Source organism: Didymella exigua (assembly GCF_010094145.1).
Source record: "Didymella exigua CBS 183.55 unplaced genomic scaffold M421scaffold_15, whole genome shotgun sequence".
Lineage (NCBI taxonomy): Eukaryota > Fungi > Ascomycota > Dothideomycetes > Pleosporales > Didymellaceae > Didymella > Didymella exigua.
In genome coordinates, this window is record NW_022984789.1 from 359,082 (window position 1) to 374,980 (window position 15,899).

At 52.7% G+C, this 15,899-nt stretch overlaps 6 protein-coding genes across 6 annotated transcripts in view; 3 read left to right on the top strand and 3 right to left on the bottom strand.

The window, feature by feature from the left end:
• The window catches only part of M421DRAFT_164875 (norsolorinic acid reductase), a 2,180-nt gene extending 304 nt beyond the window's left edge, over positions 1 to 1,876 (bottom strand). Inside the window, exons 1-3 of the mRNA XM_033587714.1 lie at positions 1,217 to 1,876; positions 788 to 1,152; positions 69 to 734 (exon numbers count right to left, since the gene is read on the bottom strand). Of these exons, the coding sequence (XP_033448215.1) occupies positions 139 to 734; positions 788 to 1,152; positions 1,217 to 1,431 (1,176 nt within the window). The 5' untranslated portion in view covers positions 1,432 to 1,876 and the 3' untranslated portion in view covers positions 69 to 138. The remainder of the gene's footprint in view (positions 1 to 68; positions 735 to 787; positions 1,153 to 1,216) is intronic.
• Positions 1,877 to 2,238: 362 nt separating this feature from the next.
• M421DRAFT_5628 (uncharacterized protein) lies at positions 2,239 to 4,217 on the bottom strand (the record flags this gene model as incomplete). Its single annotated transcript, XM_033595387.1, has 3 exons — positions 2,239 to 3,923; positions 3,973 to 4,097; positions 4,144 to 4,217. The coding sequence occupies 3 exons, from the start codon at positions 4,215 to 4,217 to the stop codon at positions 2,239 to 2,241; spliced, it is 1,884 nt and encodes a 627-aa protein (XP_033448216.1).
• Positions 4,218 to 6,031: 1,814 nt separating this feature from the next.
• Positions 6,032 to 8,149, top strand: M421DRAFT_92804 (uncharacterized protein; the record flags this gene model as incomplete). The annotated part of the gene is made up of 1 exon (XM_033598062.1): positions 6,032 to 8,149. One exon carries the CDS (start codon positions 6,032 to 6,034, stop codon positions 8,147 to 8,149), a length of 2,118 nt encoding a protein of 705 aa, XP_033448217.1.
• A 761-nt stretch (positions 8,150 to 8,910) lies between these two features.
• M421DRAFT_5630 (uncharacterized protein) lies at positions 8,911 to 10,261 on the top strand (the record flags this gene model as incomplete). Its single annotated transcript, XM_033595388.1, has 3 exons — positions 8,911 to 9,014; positions 9,065 to 9,711; positions 9,762 to 10,261. The coding sequence occupies 3 exons, from the start codon at positions 8,911 to 8,913 to the stop codon at positions 10,259 to 10,261; spliced, it is 1,251 nt and encodes a 416-aa protein (XP_033448218.1).
• Positions 10,262 to 10,490: 229 nt separating this feature from the next.
• On the bottom strand, positions 10,491 to 11,503 carry M421DRAFT_164838 (uncharacterized protein). Its single transcript, XM_033587713.1, has one exon. It carries the CDS (start codon positions 11,366 to 11,368, stop codon positions 10,694 to 10,696), a length of 675 nt encoding a protein of 224 aa, XP_033448219.1. The 5' UTR covers positions 11,369 to 11,503; the 3' UTR covers positions 10,491 to 10,693.
• A 490-nt stretch (positions 11,504 to 11,993) lies between these two features.
• On the top strand, positions 11,994 to 12,863 carry M421DRAFT_421167 (uncharacterized protein). Its single transcript, XM_033592735.1, has one exon. The coding sequence runs from the start codon at positions 12,267 to 12,269 to the stop codon at positions 12,486 to 12,488; it is 222 nt and encodes a 73-aa protein (XP_033448220.1). The 5' UTR covers positions 11,994 to 12,266; the 3' UTR covers positions 12,489 to 12,863.
• The last annotated feature ends 3,036 nt before the right edge of the window (positions 12,864 to 15,899 follow it).

Below are 15,899 nucleotides of genomic sequence, written 5' to 3' on the forward strand. Positions count from 1 at the left end.
AGAATGGCTGCATCTCCATGTCTGGTCACAAGAATGGCTGCATCTCCATGTCTGGTCACAAGAGTGGCTGCATTTCCATGTCTAATCACAAGAATGGCTGCATTTCCATGTCTAATCACAAGAATCCTGCCCCCTCCATCACTGATTCCTGCCATACCCCTGCAGCCCATGCGGCTTGACCGGCTGCTGATGCGGCGGCATCTCCAAGTTGCCCGCCCACGCCAACAGCCCGACATCCGCGCCCGTCTTGTTCGTGCTGTACTTGCCCCCGCCAAACTCGAAGAGAAAGTTCATTGGGAAGCCGACGTCAAAGTCGACGGCAGAGTCAATCTCGTCAATCTCCTGCGCGCTCAGCTCGATGCCCAGCGCCTCAATGTTGCCCTGCAAGTGCTCCACCTTGCGCCCGCCCACGATCGGGTACACAAACGGGTACTTGGCGCGCACGTACGCCAGCGCAATCGACGTGATGCCCGTGTCCCTGCGCGTGGCGACGGCCTCGAGCTTGGCCGACACCTTGATGTGCTTGTCCGACGCCGCGCCAAAGTTGCGCCCTTGCTCGTTGTTCTCGCGCTTCGCCTTGGTCGTGAAGTTGCCGCCGCCCAGCGCGCCCCACGGGCACAGCGCCATGCCTTCGTCGCGCGCCATGGGGATAATCTCGCGCTCAAAGTCGCGCTCCGCCGCCGACCATCGGCCCTGGTACACCGAGAACGGCCGAAGGCCGTGGTCGCGAGCGTCTGCTGTCGTCAGTTTCTCGAGCGTCCACGACCCCAACCGGCTGTGCACTTACACTGGTTCGCCTTGCTGACTACCCACGCAGGCGTGTCGCTGACACCAAGGTACAGCACCTTGCCTCTCTGCACCATGTGGTTGAGCGATTGCATCAGCTCGGGGATGCTCGTCGTAAAGTCCCACCAGTGCACGTAGAGCACGTCAACGTAGTCCGTCTGCAGCTTCTTGAGCGACGCCTCGAGCGAGCAGCGCAGCGACTTTGTCGAGTTTCCCGCAAAGTTGGCCGCCATGCGAGGCATCGTCTTCGGGTCCGGGTACAGCGTCGTGAACTTGGTCGCCACAACCATCTCCGCCCGGCGGCCGCGCTGCTGCATCCACTCGCCGATCCAGATCTCAGACTCCTCGTTCTGGTAGTTGTTCGCGCTGCCGCACACGTCAGTCCGCTGTCGCAGCCCTTGCGAGCCAGACGCTCCAGTGCTACACCCACGTGTCGATGAAGTTCCCGCCCTGCTCGTAGAAAAAGTCCAGAATCTCGAACACTGTCTTCTTGTCGCACTTGCCCATCATGTCCGACCACGCGTCGCCGAAGTTCATGGCGCCCAGGCAGAGCGGCGAGACGCGCACACCTGCGGTCGGGGAGAGCACACGCTGGAAGTCGAGCAGCGACTTGGCTACCGGTGCGTCGCCAAATGGAGAAGGCATTGTGATCTTTGGCTACCGGTGAATGTATCCGTGAGCGGGGATTGTGCTTCGCGTTATGCTTCGCGTTGTGCTTGCTGCTATTGAATCGAATTGAACTGAGATGATCAGCGTCCTTTTGGTTGCTGCTACGGCGGGCGCTGCTGCCCTTTGTACCTGCGGTGTGCTCCCAGCTCTTTCCAGCGATCTGCCGTGCTCATGACGTCTAGCGGGCCATCCGTGTCCATGGTCCGTCAAGACTACAGCGGGCGTCCACCGACGGATAGTGGGCTACGGAGACAAGGCACGCACGCGGGGGGAATCGTGCGGCATTAGCGGAGATAGCGAAGAGGTGGATACCCATCCATCATTTGCACAACCGTGTTGATTGGCAGGCTGCGGAGCTATCTTCGCTGGCGCGTCATCACTGTGCATGTGTTGCCTGCCCCCTTCGGCCTTTCTCCCCAGGCCCCACGCACGCTTGCAGCTCTCATCGACTCGTTTCATAATCAACCTCCGCTTTTAGCCTTTAGCTGGAATCGTGTGGAAACCACTGGCAACCCCGTCTTCCCCGGCACGCCGTCTTCGACAGACGGAGCTTCCATGCTCCCGTAGCCGTCCTCGAAGTTTAGCAGCTCCCGTAGCCGTCCTCGAAGGTTAGCAGCTCTCGTAGCCGTCCTCAAAGGTTAGCAGCTCTCGTAGCCGTCCTCAAAGGTTAGCAGCTCTCGTAGCCGTCCTCAAAGGTTAGCAGCTCTCGTAGCCGTCCTCAAAGGTTAGCAGCTCTTGTAGCCGTCCTCAAAGGTTAGCAGCTCTCGTAGCCGTCCTCAAAGGTTAGCAGCTCTCGTAGCCGTCCTCAAAGTTCAGCAGCTCTCGGTACTCCGTCGCCAGCCTATCCGACTCGTGCGATGCTGCAGAATTATGCGATATGCTCCGCTGGTGCCCCGGACTATACACGGAGCTCACAGAGTCGTTTCTGATAAGCTCATGTGTTGCTACGACCGGACGGTAGGCTTTGTACACTGCCCCGGTGGCTTCTTCTGATACGATCTGCAGGTTCCTGGAGCTCATTGCCTGTGGCAGGGCGTAGGATGAGTACCTGTATGCATTTGTTTGGCGTGTGGAGAAGCCGGGTGTCGAGTCGTCCAGGTGCGCGCTTGGACTGAGGGACTGACGGTGACCGTGTGTAGTCACTCCCCCGGCTACAAGACTGGCTGGCAGCGATCCAGCTTTCGTGGGAGGAAATGTTGTGCGAGGTTTCAATGGCTTGACAGCAGCGGGGCGTTCCACATGCTCGTGTCGTGTGTTGCGTTGCTCTGCGGGCGACGGCTCAATGCAGGAAGCTGGAAGCTCCGCGACGCATGCATGGTTTGTTGGTGCCGTCGCGTCGAGTTCGAAGACAAAGGCTGGCTCTATTTGAGGTGGTGGAGCAGACGAGTGCCTGTAGTGCCGAGATTGCGGCTGTGTGGATCTTTGCAGGTGCTCAGGAGCGTCATGCACACCCTCGGGGACCACCAGATGAAGCCTTTCACGTATCGGCGTACTTCTCTCTTCGAAATACTGCTGACGCAGCACCGCCTCTCCTTCGGGACTTCCAGCGTGGAGGCTACCTGTCTGAGACTGTATTCCCTGGACTGATGTTCCCGTCGAATTTGTTTTCGTCGAGTCCGTACGTCCGGTCATTGTCGCTCTCATGTGAGCAGGCTGGAAATCACCATACTCACGTTGAGAGCTTCCGCTCGATGCTTTGGAGTACAATTGGCTGGACGTGTATTCTACAGGGTGCGAGCTGTGATGCTGCTGCCGCTCCTGCTGCTGAGAAGTGGACCTAATATCCAAATACGACGCTGTGGCGTGAGGAGCCATCAGGTTTGGCATAGACTTGCGCGCTTGCTTAGCTGCTGCTGCTGCAGAGACAGGCTGTGGCTTTGCAGATTTTACGCACTGCAACCCTTGAATCTGAGTCAATTGTCTCGGATCCTGGAGGTAGCCCATCGATGGAGGCCGTGCATCGCGCGCAATGCCATCTTCCGCCGTGCCGTCGCTGCTGCCTCTTTGTCCGCTAAAACCCCAGTATCGTGAGCGTGATACCCTTGTATCGTTGATCTGCTCCGATGACCGCTGTGTCGGGTAAATCAGTGGAAGAGGCTGTGGAGCTGGTGGTGCGATGGCCATGGTGGGTGGTGGTAACGTGTCGAGCAACGTTCGGTAGCACAGGCGTTGGTCCTGTACGTCTAGTCGATCAAAGAACGAGGTCCCCAAGAACATATCTTCGACTTCCTTAATGTTGAGTCGTGCGCGGATTCGCTGCACCTCCACAGTTTCGTTCTTACAGAGATACACGATGTCTTTCCTGGGATCCCAAGACAGCTCGCGGGACTTGCAGTAAGATAGTAACGTAGCCAGTTGGTATTGTATATTAAGACTCTTGAAGACCATTTGTCTACCATTGGCTGTCTTCAAGCTCAGTGAAACGAGGCTTTTGTTTAAGTCACCCGCTCTGGGCGTGCCACAGGCACCTGGGGGCGTCAGTATTGAAGCGTAGGGCGTCAAGCCTAGACAACGAACCTGAAGGCACAAGATCAATTTCGATGCTTGCATTGATAGAGCAGCCTTGATCCTTGTGCTCTGGACCCGTCCAGACAAGTATCCTGGACGGCAGCAGTGGGTTCATACCTGTCGGTAATCGAATGCTAATCCGTTAGCTCTTCGGATCTGGTACAGTAAGACGAGACATACCGGCGGTTGTTCTCGAGTTTAGATTTCAATCGCTCAAAGTCCTTGTCATCGTAGGCGATGTGAAGGTCGGGCATCTCGCGCTTGTAACCCAGGCAGAGCATCGGTAACCCGCCCATGAAGCCATATGTGAACCTTTTTGCATCGAAGAGCGCCTGGAGGTGGCAAGCAGCTGCTAGAATGTTGATTTTTGGTGGTAAGCACTTCCCTTGCTTGCTCTTGTAGTCGTCAAAGTCGTCCACGTTGTAGTAGCGAGCAGACTTCGTCATATTGGTCTTATCCCGCTACTGCAGAATCGCGCTTTCCGAATGGAAGCGAGATCGTGCGAAGTGAGGAGTGCGTTTCGAGGCAGTGTATCACTGTCGTTCAGCTGTCAATTAATCCGAAATAGCGATATCATGGGCGGAAGTGCAACGCTGGTGTAAGTCGAAGCTGGAGTCTCTTCAAAGTTGGCCCACCGTGATACTATAAGCGCACAGCACATGGCTGCGAGACTTAGCGGCATTATCCATACTCGTACTTTGCACCTCGTACGGGAGACAATGCCTCTGATTGGTCTGAGCTGAACAGGATGACCGCTGACAAGAGCGGTCTGAGCACTCCCGCCTAGGAGGCTGAGGTGCTTGATGTGAGGCGTGGTGCTCCATCTTTGGAATGTTTAAGGGCAGCGTGCTGCGGCGTCGCGTGTAGACAGAACCAACCCTTTCGAATTTGTGGAAGCGACCATTGTGGATGTTAGAACGGTGGCGCGGTAGTGAGGCTGTGGATCTGGTTCTATTTTTAGTGATCTCGCGTGGCCCCTGGACAGCTTATCTAGAAGTGCTGCGGCTAGCTGGACTGAGTAGTCCACCCCATGATCAGATCTTGGGATTTAAAACCCATGTGGCCTCTGTTCTGATGGCACCTGGCAATATCCATCTTCCTTAGAGTTGGAAGCATCAACCTATTGGAGATCTGCTTGTCAGATGCTTACATTAGGATGTTACAGCGCTGTTTGTGCTCTTAGACCGGGCCTCAACGTTGCAGGCAAGTATGCTCAGTCATTTGATATCGCTCACGTAGACTGCTGATATGCGTACATGGCGTGAAAAAGCCCATTACTCAGATACCGCCACCTGGAGTTGTGGTCAGCATTGTCACAGTAAAATGGTATCGCGAAGTATCGATGATGCCTTCCGCCTGAACAACGTACCTGACCGCTCAACTCTCACGCTATAATCACCCGCAACATTTTCTCTTCTCTGCTCAGCCAACGACCTGGACTTGAAAATCATGACTCCGCCCAGTGACAGGGTTGTGATGAGCGTCATATTGCGTGGACTGTAGAAGGAAGTTAGTCTTCTCAAAGCGGACAAAAACTCCAGGCAGCCCAAAGAACGTACGTGAGGATAGGCATTGGTAGAGATTTGAGGTCTCGTAGGAAAGCCGAGTCGTCTCTGATGATGTCTTTAGCGTTTCCACAATGTTGAGAAGTTGATGAGAGAGTTATGGCCTCCAGGAGGCCGTCGCGTGTCCATTATGAAAGGCCTTGGTTCTCGGTTACGCATCTCCCCGCAAACGATCCAGGCCAGCGTCGATCCTCGAGCGCGATCACATCGTCGCATCTTGCATGACAGGCACAACGAGCTCTGACGGTACCATACTGTGATCACTGAGACAAAAATTACGAGAATCTGGGCTTCTAGCACGGTCCCAAGGGCTCCGAAACCATGTTCGAATACCTGATTACTTGCAGCATGATTGGTTGCTCGTGTAGTAAGAAGCTGACCAATCACACTCGCCGCAACTCCGTCTGCTACCGCCCTTACGACGGCCGCTCCACCGGCAGAATCTTCAAAAGGCGCTGAACTTTTTTGAAGCGCCGTCCAGCTGTCCGAATCAACACGCCACAATGCCTCTCCCAAAACGACAAGCGATCCCCGCCAAGAGCGCGAAGGCTGAAAAGCCCTCAAAGGCCTCCAGATCAGCAGCAGAATCAGGCGATTCTCGATTCGCAAATTTCGAGAGTGATGCGCGATTCCGACTCCCGTCGAAGAAGCAGACGAAGACAAAGCTCGACCCTCGATTCTCGCGGCTACGAAGCGATCCAGACTTTTATAACAAGGCAACCGTTGACAAATATGGCCGAAAGGTGTCCAAGGATGCTGGCAAAAAGGCCCTTGCGAAACAGTACGACGTAGACAGCGATGAGGATGGCAACGAGCAAGATGAGGACCTTGAAGACCTCCAGGCCGGGAAACGCGACAAGTCTGTTCTCAAGGAACTTGCGCGCGTTCAAAAGGAGGGATACGATCCCATCCGCGACGGCATGGAATCGTCCTCGGACGAGAGCTCCAGTGATGAGGAAGAGGAGGAAGTCGAGGAACAGGTGGAGCTAGCTGGTGATGACAACGAGGTTCCTACGGGGGACATTTCCTCTCGTCTAGCTGCAGTCAACATGGATTGGGACAACATCCGCGCCAGCGACATCTTGGCTGTCGCAAACTCGTTCGTGCCCGCAGATGGGCGCATTCTGAACGTCGTCATATACCCCAGCGAGTTCGGCATGGAGCGTATGCAGCGCGAAGAGATTGAAGGACCGCCACGAGAGATCTTTTCTTCTACGGCAAAGAAGGACGAGAACAACATCACAACCCTGGAAGACGACTCGGACGCATCAGAAGCTGAGGCAGGCTCGCCAGCCAAGGAGAACCTCCAAACAGGCGAGGACGGCGAGGAATTCGACTCGACAAAGCTGCGCAGCTACCAGTTGGATCGTCTGCGGTACTACTACGCGGTTATCACTTGTTCTTCGGCGAACGTGGCCAAGTCTATCTACGACAACCTGGACGGACGGGAGTACCTGACAAGTGCCAACTTCTTCGACCTGCGATTTGTCCCCGACGGTACTGAATTCGATCAGGATCCCCATGACGAATGCAGCAAGTTGGCGGACGGCTACAAGCCGAACGAGTTCACGACCGACGCCCTGACGCACTCGAAAGTCAAACTGACATGGGACGCGGAGGACACGACACGGAAGGAAGTGCAGAAGCGCGCATTCTCGAGGAAGGAGATCGACGAGAACGAGCTCAAGGCATACCTTGGTACCGACTCAGAGTCTTCCGAAGATGAGGAAGAGGCTGCAAAGACAAGCAAGGCAGCCAGCTTACGAGCTGCCCTCGGCCTTGAGGCTTCCACGAAGAAGTCTAGGTCGAAAGACACATCATCCTCGAAACGAGATCGCGACTTCCCCAAGCCTGAGGGAGAGATGCAAATTACCTTTTCTGGCGGCTTGTTGGGTGAAGGCAAGGGAGGTTCGGTGTTCGAAAACGAGATCCCGCTAAACGAGACTACGCTGGAGAAGCACATCCGCAAAGAGAAGGAAAGGAAGGCCAAACGTAGGGAGAAAATGAAGGCTAAACGCGAAGGTCGTGATCCTGACGCGGAGGTTGAGGAAGCTACAACAACCGCTGCAGATGGTGACGATCCATTCAACGACCCCTTCTTTGCTTCTGACGGCGAAGACGTCGAGAAGGCAGCAAGGAAAGCAGACAACAGGTCGAAGCGGGCGAAGAAGCGTGAAGAGAAGGAGGCAGAGGAGGCAGCAAACGCTGCAGAACGCGCTAAACTCGAGCTCCTCATGGCTGACGATGAAGACAACAAGATGCGCCACTTTAATATGAACGAGATTGAAAAAGCCGAAAAGGCGAAGAAGAAAGGCAAGAAGGGCAAGAAGAATGCCCCGGTTGTGGAGGACAACTTCAAGATTGATACAGCTGATCCTCGATTTGCAAAGTTATACGAGAGCCACGAATTTGCCATCGATCCTACCAACCCTAAGTTCAAGGAAACCTCTGGCATGAAGGCGCTACTTGAAGAGGGTCGCAAAAAGAGAAAGCAGGGGCGGGAAGGAGACGAGCCGGAGGCTGAAAGACAGCCGAAGAAGTCGAAGAATGCGGAGGACACCGGTGATATAGATATCAAGAAGCTCGCGGCGCGCGTGAAAGCCAAGAGCAAGCAGAAGTAGAGTAGCCTGACAACCTCCAGGCTGTCGTCTTAGTCAAGATACCCATTCTATTGATTTGCATGCTAGACATGTACGGGTAACGCTGCAACTGCCTAAGCGGTACGCGTGTCGAAAGCCTCAAAGCCGATGAACTCTAGATGCCCTCTAGCGTTCCGCGTCGCAATCGCTTACTTGGGGCGGTCATAAAAACACCACTTCTATCCAGCTCGATTTCGAGGACCAGAAGTGACAATGGTAGCCTGTCAACAAGATCTGATTTCGGCCGTGTCGGAAAGTGTTGCAGCCGCTGTTGGCGCGCGTGGGATGTTTTCTATCAGGTGGTCCACGGTGAGGGTTGAGACAACTGACGTCATCCTCAGCTAAAAACTTCAGTCGGCATGATCCATCGGAGATCTGGGGATGCACACCGACTCCACCCCCAGAGATCAACAAGCGTGCTCAAAGACTGTAGTAACGCGTTCCGAGTCGGAGATAAATTCTTAACGAACGCATCATGAAGCTCAGTGACAGGAGAAGGGGCTGTGCTACGTGAAATTTAGCACGCTTGTGTCGACAAATAGTCAGATTCGAACAACGTACTTGAACCGGCCGGAACTCGGCTATGGATAAGCCCGCCTGGACCTCCTCGCGTGCCAACACCTCTGCGGGATGACGAAACAGGGCTTGAGATCTGAGAAAGCTCTTAATAGTCTTCCAGGCATGTTTGATTGTGGCGCGCCTGCTGCTGCCCCTACAGGCAACACCCTATCATCCACAGCAACATGCGTTTCCGCCAGAAAGAGAGAATCGACTATGGACCAGAGCATGAGAAGGATAAGCCGCCGGAATTTGTTGGTCTAAGAGATCGTATTGCGCATTTTACATGGTATGGCTAATGACTTCATCATTGCGAATAATTGTGTTGACAACGAGTAGGACATGGTTTGCGGCGACGATGTCCACAGGAGCCCTTGCTGTAGTGTTGGGCAATACCCCAAACACATTCACGGGATTACAGACGATCGGCAAAGTCGTTTTCATCTTTGATATCCTTCTCTTCTCCTTATTCAATATTCTCATGGCATGGCGCTTCATCCTGGTACCGCGCAAGATGCTGGCCTCGCTACACCATCCCGTTGAAGGCTTGTTCCATGGCACTTACTGGGTATCAGTTGCCCTGATCCTGAACTGCGCATATATCTACGGCAATGCCGACACCGGACCGTGGTTTCCAAAAGCGCTTGAGGTCTGCTTTTGGATGTACTGCGGCATCGCGTTTATCATCGGCGTCATTCAGTATTCGATGTTCTTCCGTCTTGAACGACTCAATGTTACAGATGCAGTCCCTGCTTGGATCTTTCCCATATACCCGCTTTTGGTGGTAGGCACGCTGGCAGGCACTATTCTACCAGCACAGCCAGACGGACCCAGCTGGAATATCTTCATCGGCGGAGTACTATTGCAAGGCGTGGCTTGGGTGGTTTCCTTCCTCATGTACGCCATCTACATGCAACGACTGATGACCGGCAACCTGCCGTCGCCCGCAACACGACCTGGCATGTATGTTTCAGTTGGTCCAGCCGGTAAGTCGAACTTGATCTGAAGAGAAGGGAAAACACTGACCCTGTTCCAGGCTACACTGCAGCAGGTCTAATCTCGTTAGCCAACCAAGCGCCCACCTTTATCGGAGCAAACTACTGGACAGAGAGCACAGTTCACGACGGTGACATCGTGCGTATCTTCGGCATCATGTCTGGACTCTTTGTCATCCTCTTCGCCTACTGGTTCTTCTTCATCACGACCATCGCTGTCCTAGCTGGTGTTTGGAAAATGACATTCTCGCTGAATTGGTGGGCGTTCATCTTCCCAAACGCTGGCCTAACTCTGGCAACGATTCAGGCTGCTAAGGTTCTCAACAGCGAGATACTGAACGGTATTGCCAGTGCACTGACGATCCTGCTTGTCATCATGTGGTTCATAGTCACCCTCTTCTGCATTCGCGCTGTCTACCGTGGCGAGATATTATGGCCTGGTAAAGACGAAGATAAAACTATGGAGAGGATTGCATGGGGTTGGCAGAGCAATAGGCACAATCCTGAGGCAAGGAGGATCATTAACCTGGACGATGTCTAGTCAAGCGCCCGCGAGTAAAACCTAGTCATAAGATACACAGCTAGCATCAGCAAGTGTTGACATGAGGTTTCCCACATCACAAATTGCAGTCTCGGCCCACGTTCGGAGGGAGCTTCAGGTCAAGTGGCTTCCATCCAAGATGTCGCAAGCAACAGCGCCACAAGCGTTTTATGGCGTACAGCACAGGGGTTTGCACGCATGCTACGATAATGAGGGGTCCCGTTCGACGGGAGGCATCCGTAAGGATAGAAACATTTACATCACATGCAAAGTTTGACAGCCATCTCAACTGGCGCCGTTTACCATATGAATCCTCGCTATACATATCTGTGTCTGACGACATTGGTGCGTAACGACTGATGGGCTTGCACATAATCTCTGTAGACATTAGCTGGTGGGCCGGGTCATAGCGCAAAATTAGCATTGACTGAATCACTCGTTCACAACTTCCCTCCTGACAATGTCTATGCAAGAATACGTGCTGATCGAGCAGCGAGGAAGGATCGATGCTCGGAGCTGACCGAGTCTGGTGTCGAGGCTGCCAAATCCAAGCGTCAATGCCGCGATCCTGGGGTGCATTGGCACCTCCTGGACCTTCCAGGTTAAGAGCTTGGTCGTTCCACCAGGCGATCTCGTGATGCTCGGATTCTGAGCGGGCGGAACGCTTGGGACCAAGGGTTCCCGCCTCAGCTGCGCTATCTCTTGGTCGTTTAGGTAATGAGGCCAGTGCGGATCGAATGAGATTGAGCTTCCAAGTCGGGCTGAGAGGCCTGAGGTTTGGAACTTTAATTCCGGGCTACAGTCTACGGCTACTGTCTGGATGAACCCTCGCAATGCGGGCTTTCGCGGGCGTCCCCAGATTATGCAGTGCAGATTTCGAAATAGGACTTCGGTATTTCTGACAGTTCTAGACACCAGGTAACGTTTCTCTGCACTCTTCCGACTCAGAATTAAAGCATATCTTTTTGTGTAATGCACAGCTTCGATCCTCGATGGCCTCGATGCCCAGTTTGCCCGGTGTTGATACGGCAAGATGCTAGAACCTTCGGCCGGGTCGCCCAGAGATGCCCAGCAACGAACGTTGTGCCAGGCCCGCGATCTCGTCATCGTGAACCCACTCTTGCTGCATGCAAACGTCGATTGTAATCAGTGCAGAGTTCGTGCCTTTGTGTAATCCACACCTCGTGCCTCAGTCATCCGCAATGCCGTGATTCTGTGACTCACTCGGTGCGATGATATTCCCGAACTCATTAGTCTAGACGGACGTATAAATAAATGAGCACGAAACACGACCGAAGCATCGGTGGTTCGTAAGCACCGACACGAAGAGCTGCAGCCTTGCCTCAACACCATGCGTCACCCATGCTCAACAGTCCACCATCGGTAATGACGATAGAATCTAGACTCCGCTGTTCTCACACACCTGCCCTCTTGGCCACGCGTTCGGTCTCATTGCTGGATAGGCGAGCGCTTGGCCGCTCCGCTACCAGGGTAAATTCGTCCTGACGGCCTTTGGTTGGCGACTGGCGGCCCCGCACCTCGTAACGTCGGGCGCATGAGACAAGCCTGCACAAGTTATCGCCGCGCCCGACGGTCGGATAGGACGGAGCTGGCGTGGGCAGTTGCCACGCGTTGTCGTTTCGGAGCGAATCAGCGCCGCAGCTCAGCCGGCGGAGATAGCGAAGTCTGCCTGTCGCGAAGTCTGCGCGGCCTTATTGGGTGGGAGTGCAGGGGTATATCTTGCATCGGGCTTCGATTGGGTTAGTGCGATGTTATTAGGGTTTTGGCTTATTTGGGAGCGGTAGGTGTGGGGATAGGCGTTTGCGATGCGCATGGGGAATTTGGGGATGAGAGTAGGGCTGGAATGAGAGTATATAGGTGAGGCTGATCCCCACTTACAGACATTCAGTAAATATCATCGACATCCCAATTCAATCAATAACAATCAACACCAACACTATTCACCATCACTCGACGTCAACCATCTACACTTCAAACATTCACCATGTCTTCTCCGGCAACTCAATACGTCTACATCCCCAACCTCGTTGGCCGTCAGATGCTCCGCATTCCCCTTGAGGAAGTCGAGGCTGAGGACATCGTCACATTCTCCTCCACCATTTCGCGATCATCGAGCGAGACTATGGAGAGTGCGCCCTTGCACGTCCGCGATTCCTCGCGCTCCCTCAGCATCTCGTCTGCCTCGTCCGTTGAAGAGGCGGAATGAGCACGTTACTGTGGGGCACGCAACCCAAAAGATCGAACCAAAACCAAAACATCACAACCACTGTTGTACAACAAGGCCGGAGTACTGGGAAACGCTAGCAACTCGAGACGAGTGTCACCGTTGAGTCCTTTGAGATCGACGTCATTCGACACCGTCTACCAAAAGTACGGAGTCCTAACAATGAGGTGTGTCGCAAACGGAAGCAACCAACAAATAGCCTGGTGAAGCATGTTATCATTTCGACAAGTCGAGATGCGGGGTAGGACAAAGAATCGCGATAGGGATGAGGGTATCATTACCAACAAAGGAAGGTTCCGTCGGATCACGAAGACGGGCGACAGAAATGGAAGGGAGGCACGTTGCTGCCTGGTTGAAAAAGTTCTAGCAGATACCCATTTGATCTTTACTGTTCTGATAATATCTCATCATTTCACATGATAATATCTCATCATTTCACATGATAATATCTCATCATTTTACATCATACCATCCCCGCATCGTATCTATGTTGTCGTGGTTTTCGAAATGCAGTTTGCATGTGCATCTGCTTATCGACAGCATCTTCCACTCTTTGAAGATCAACCGGTCTAGGTCAGCTCTTCGACACTTTTGTGAGAGTTTGAGATTTCACTGCAAGTGTTCTCGTGCGCAACCGGAAATAGTGAGCATGTCCGAAGGAGCCGCCACTCACATTGTCTGAGGTGGGTCTCGCGTAGCATTGCACATCACGATACCTCTGAAACGCCAACTTCCATAAGGACCCCAATAACCCTCAACAAGCTTTCTGTCACAGTCTCATCTCTCAAACTCCATATGGTTCGTCCCAACTCTGCGATGACGCAGCTTTTGTTTGGTGCCAGAACATAAGTCATCCACTACATTTGTCAGTGAAGCTGTTTCTGCTGTGTGGCCACAGTGTGGGCGTGCCAGCTGCTTATGTAACCAGTACGCAAGGCGGCATGAAGCTCGCGCGTGCCTTACATTAATACGACAGCAAGAAGTATTAATTCTGTTCCACAACGTTGTTAGCAAGTTTTCTGAAAGCCCCTCAAATAACAGGGTCTTAGATAGGTGAGCTTAGGAGGTGGATAGGGGTAGTATGTTGAATCAACTCGAATGCATATGCGACACTCGTCCACGACGACTCCACAATCAAGACATGCTATACCAGTGCAATGTTCTTGGCCGAAGCTTCGATGTAATTATGCATTAGGATCTCGAATCGAGGCTTCCACGCGTAATTGACTTGGGCGACCGAAAAGCAAAAATCGTCAAGAATTGCCATAGTTCTGACCACTACCGGACTGATCAATCATTCTAGTACTTGCATGCTGTCGCAGTAGTTTCCCATCTTGATTGTTGCAAAAAATCTCCAGCCGTACTTTGGAAGTCCCTTTGAGTATGAAGGGCTTTACGATGGGTAGAGACAGCTCGAAAAGTTCGGCACTACCGAAGTATTGAGGGTGACAATCTGCGTCCGTTCGACCACGCACGACACACACTCTCCTTCGAATTGAGGAGGTCACCATAGACCCCGCAAGCATCTTCAGCCCAGCTGAATACGGACTCTGTACCATCAGCTCTTTTCGCCACTACAAACCTTTGATAATGAGGACATACAGGGGTCATCGTGAGAGCTGGATCACTCTCTATATAGGCCAACATGCAAAATGCCGACTAGAACATCCTACACATATATTCTCACAGCTCAGTTTGGGACTCAAGCATGATCGACTTCAGTATCCTCTGCATCCCGCCCCTCAGCGGCTCTGACAGTATCGTCCAACGCTCGAGTTTCCATCTTGTCCATTTGTTCGTCGTCTTCTGTCGGCACAAGTACCTATGAACCAAGGTGCTACCGGCACAGCAACGGTGTTCTCTTCACCTCTCTATGGTCACTGCAATTCACGCCTTTGCTATAGTTTGCTTCACAATCAAGCATCGAGCGGTGTTTGACATGGATGTAGTTGGCACCTGGGCGATCATGGGACCTACTTCGGCGTTTGTGTTCTTAATATCGAGATGGCCGAACTTGCTGAGGAAGCCCAAAGCTAAGCCTATCGTTCAGGTCTGAGGCCTTTGAGTATGAATTGGTACTACCTGCTCTACTTTTAACAGCTGGCGCTAATATGACGTTTTCTACTCATGCATCGATGCAGACACTAATTTCAAACTGAGTGCTGTTGCTTAAGGACTAGCCTTCCCTTAAAAAGCTTCAACTGTACCTGTTGTGCTTCTAGTCACACCAACTGATTCGGAGCCATTCGGAACTCACGCTGGCTAACATGAGCATTTTCTTTGACGAATCGTACGAGCGCGTTATTGTATAGCTGGGCTTGTTAGTTACCATTGCAGGAACTCTCGGTGTTCTTGCTAACGGTGCGGAGGATGCAGACAAGACGCCTCTGAAAGTTGGAGAAGATGCAAATTTTCGAACACTTCAGCATCAGTTCCGTCTTTGTGAGCGTCGACACGGTCGTCTACCAGATGCAGCTGCAGAAACGTTTCGAATGCGACGCATGCGCCCCAGGAAGACCAACTGCCTCGAATTGACACAAGTCATCTTTGCGTCCGGCAGTCCGCTCATCCACACTATTGCTGTCATCTGCAATGAAATCCATTCTGCCCATTCGCCCATTCTGCCCCTGGGCGAGATGCCGCATACAGCAGCTATCTCTTGAGACTTATGCGGGAAGGGAAAGCCAAGATACGGAAGAGCTAGTATCTCGGACCAAATACTTCCCAGTCATGGCAGTAATGGCGAGGGACGACCGACATGAGGCCTTAACGACGACGATAAAGCTGCACCGTGCATCACAGACGTCACTGGCTAACGACGACAGATATCCTGAGAGCTGAACTCAGATGAGTCCATTTTATATGGAAGAGAAATGCTGTCTCGATGAACATATGAGTCCTACGGCGACCTCAGTGCTGCTAGAAATTTTGAGGCTTTCTTATGCAAACAACGACATATTCGATTGCCGCAAGGATGAAGTACGACACAGGACGATCGTAACCAGCTCCCAGGTAGTAGAAAGAGCTGATTGCAGCCCTAACAAAGTTAGAATCTATCAAACACAGAACATATCCAGGGCGGATGTGCAGATCTCTGCAAATATTCCATTTGGTCGAATCACTTTCATTTTGTCATTCAGTCGGCGTACTTGACATTGCAACACGCCAGCTTACAAGTTCTTCAGACCAGATGTTTTTTTCCAGATGCGAATTCTTGTACGCGTAAGCTTTGTAATTGACAGCAGGACCAGCAGTCAGGTTGGATCCTCCAAGAGCTGAACTCTCGGCCGTGATTCGCTTGCTCATCTGGTTACCTATAGTATATACCTGATAATTGGATGGGCTTGAGTCATCTATAAGCGATAAGAGCGAAAGCCTGGTGGCATACCGCGC

Bases quoted from the DNA above. Each gene is read 5' to 3' on its own strand.
- M421DRAFT_421167 (XM_033592735.1), top strand. From the start codon at position 12,267: ATGTCTTCTCCGGCAACTCAATACGTCTACATCCCCAACCTCGTTGGC.
- M421DRAFT_164838 (XM_033587713.1), bottom strand. From the start codon at position 11,368: ATGACGAGATCGCGGGCCTGGCACAACGTTCGTTGCTGGGCATCTCTG.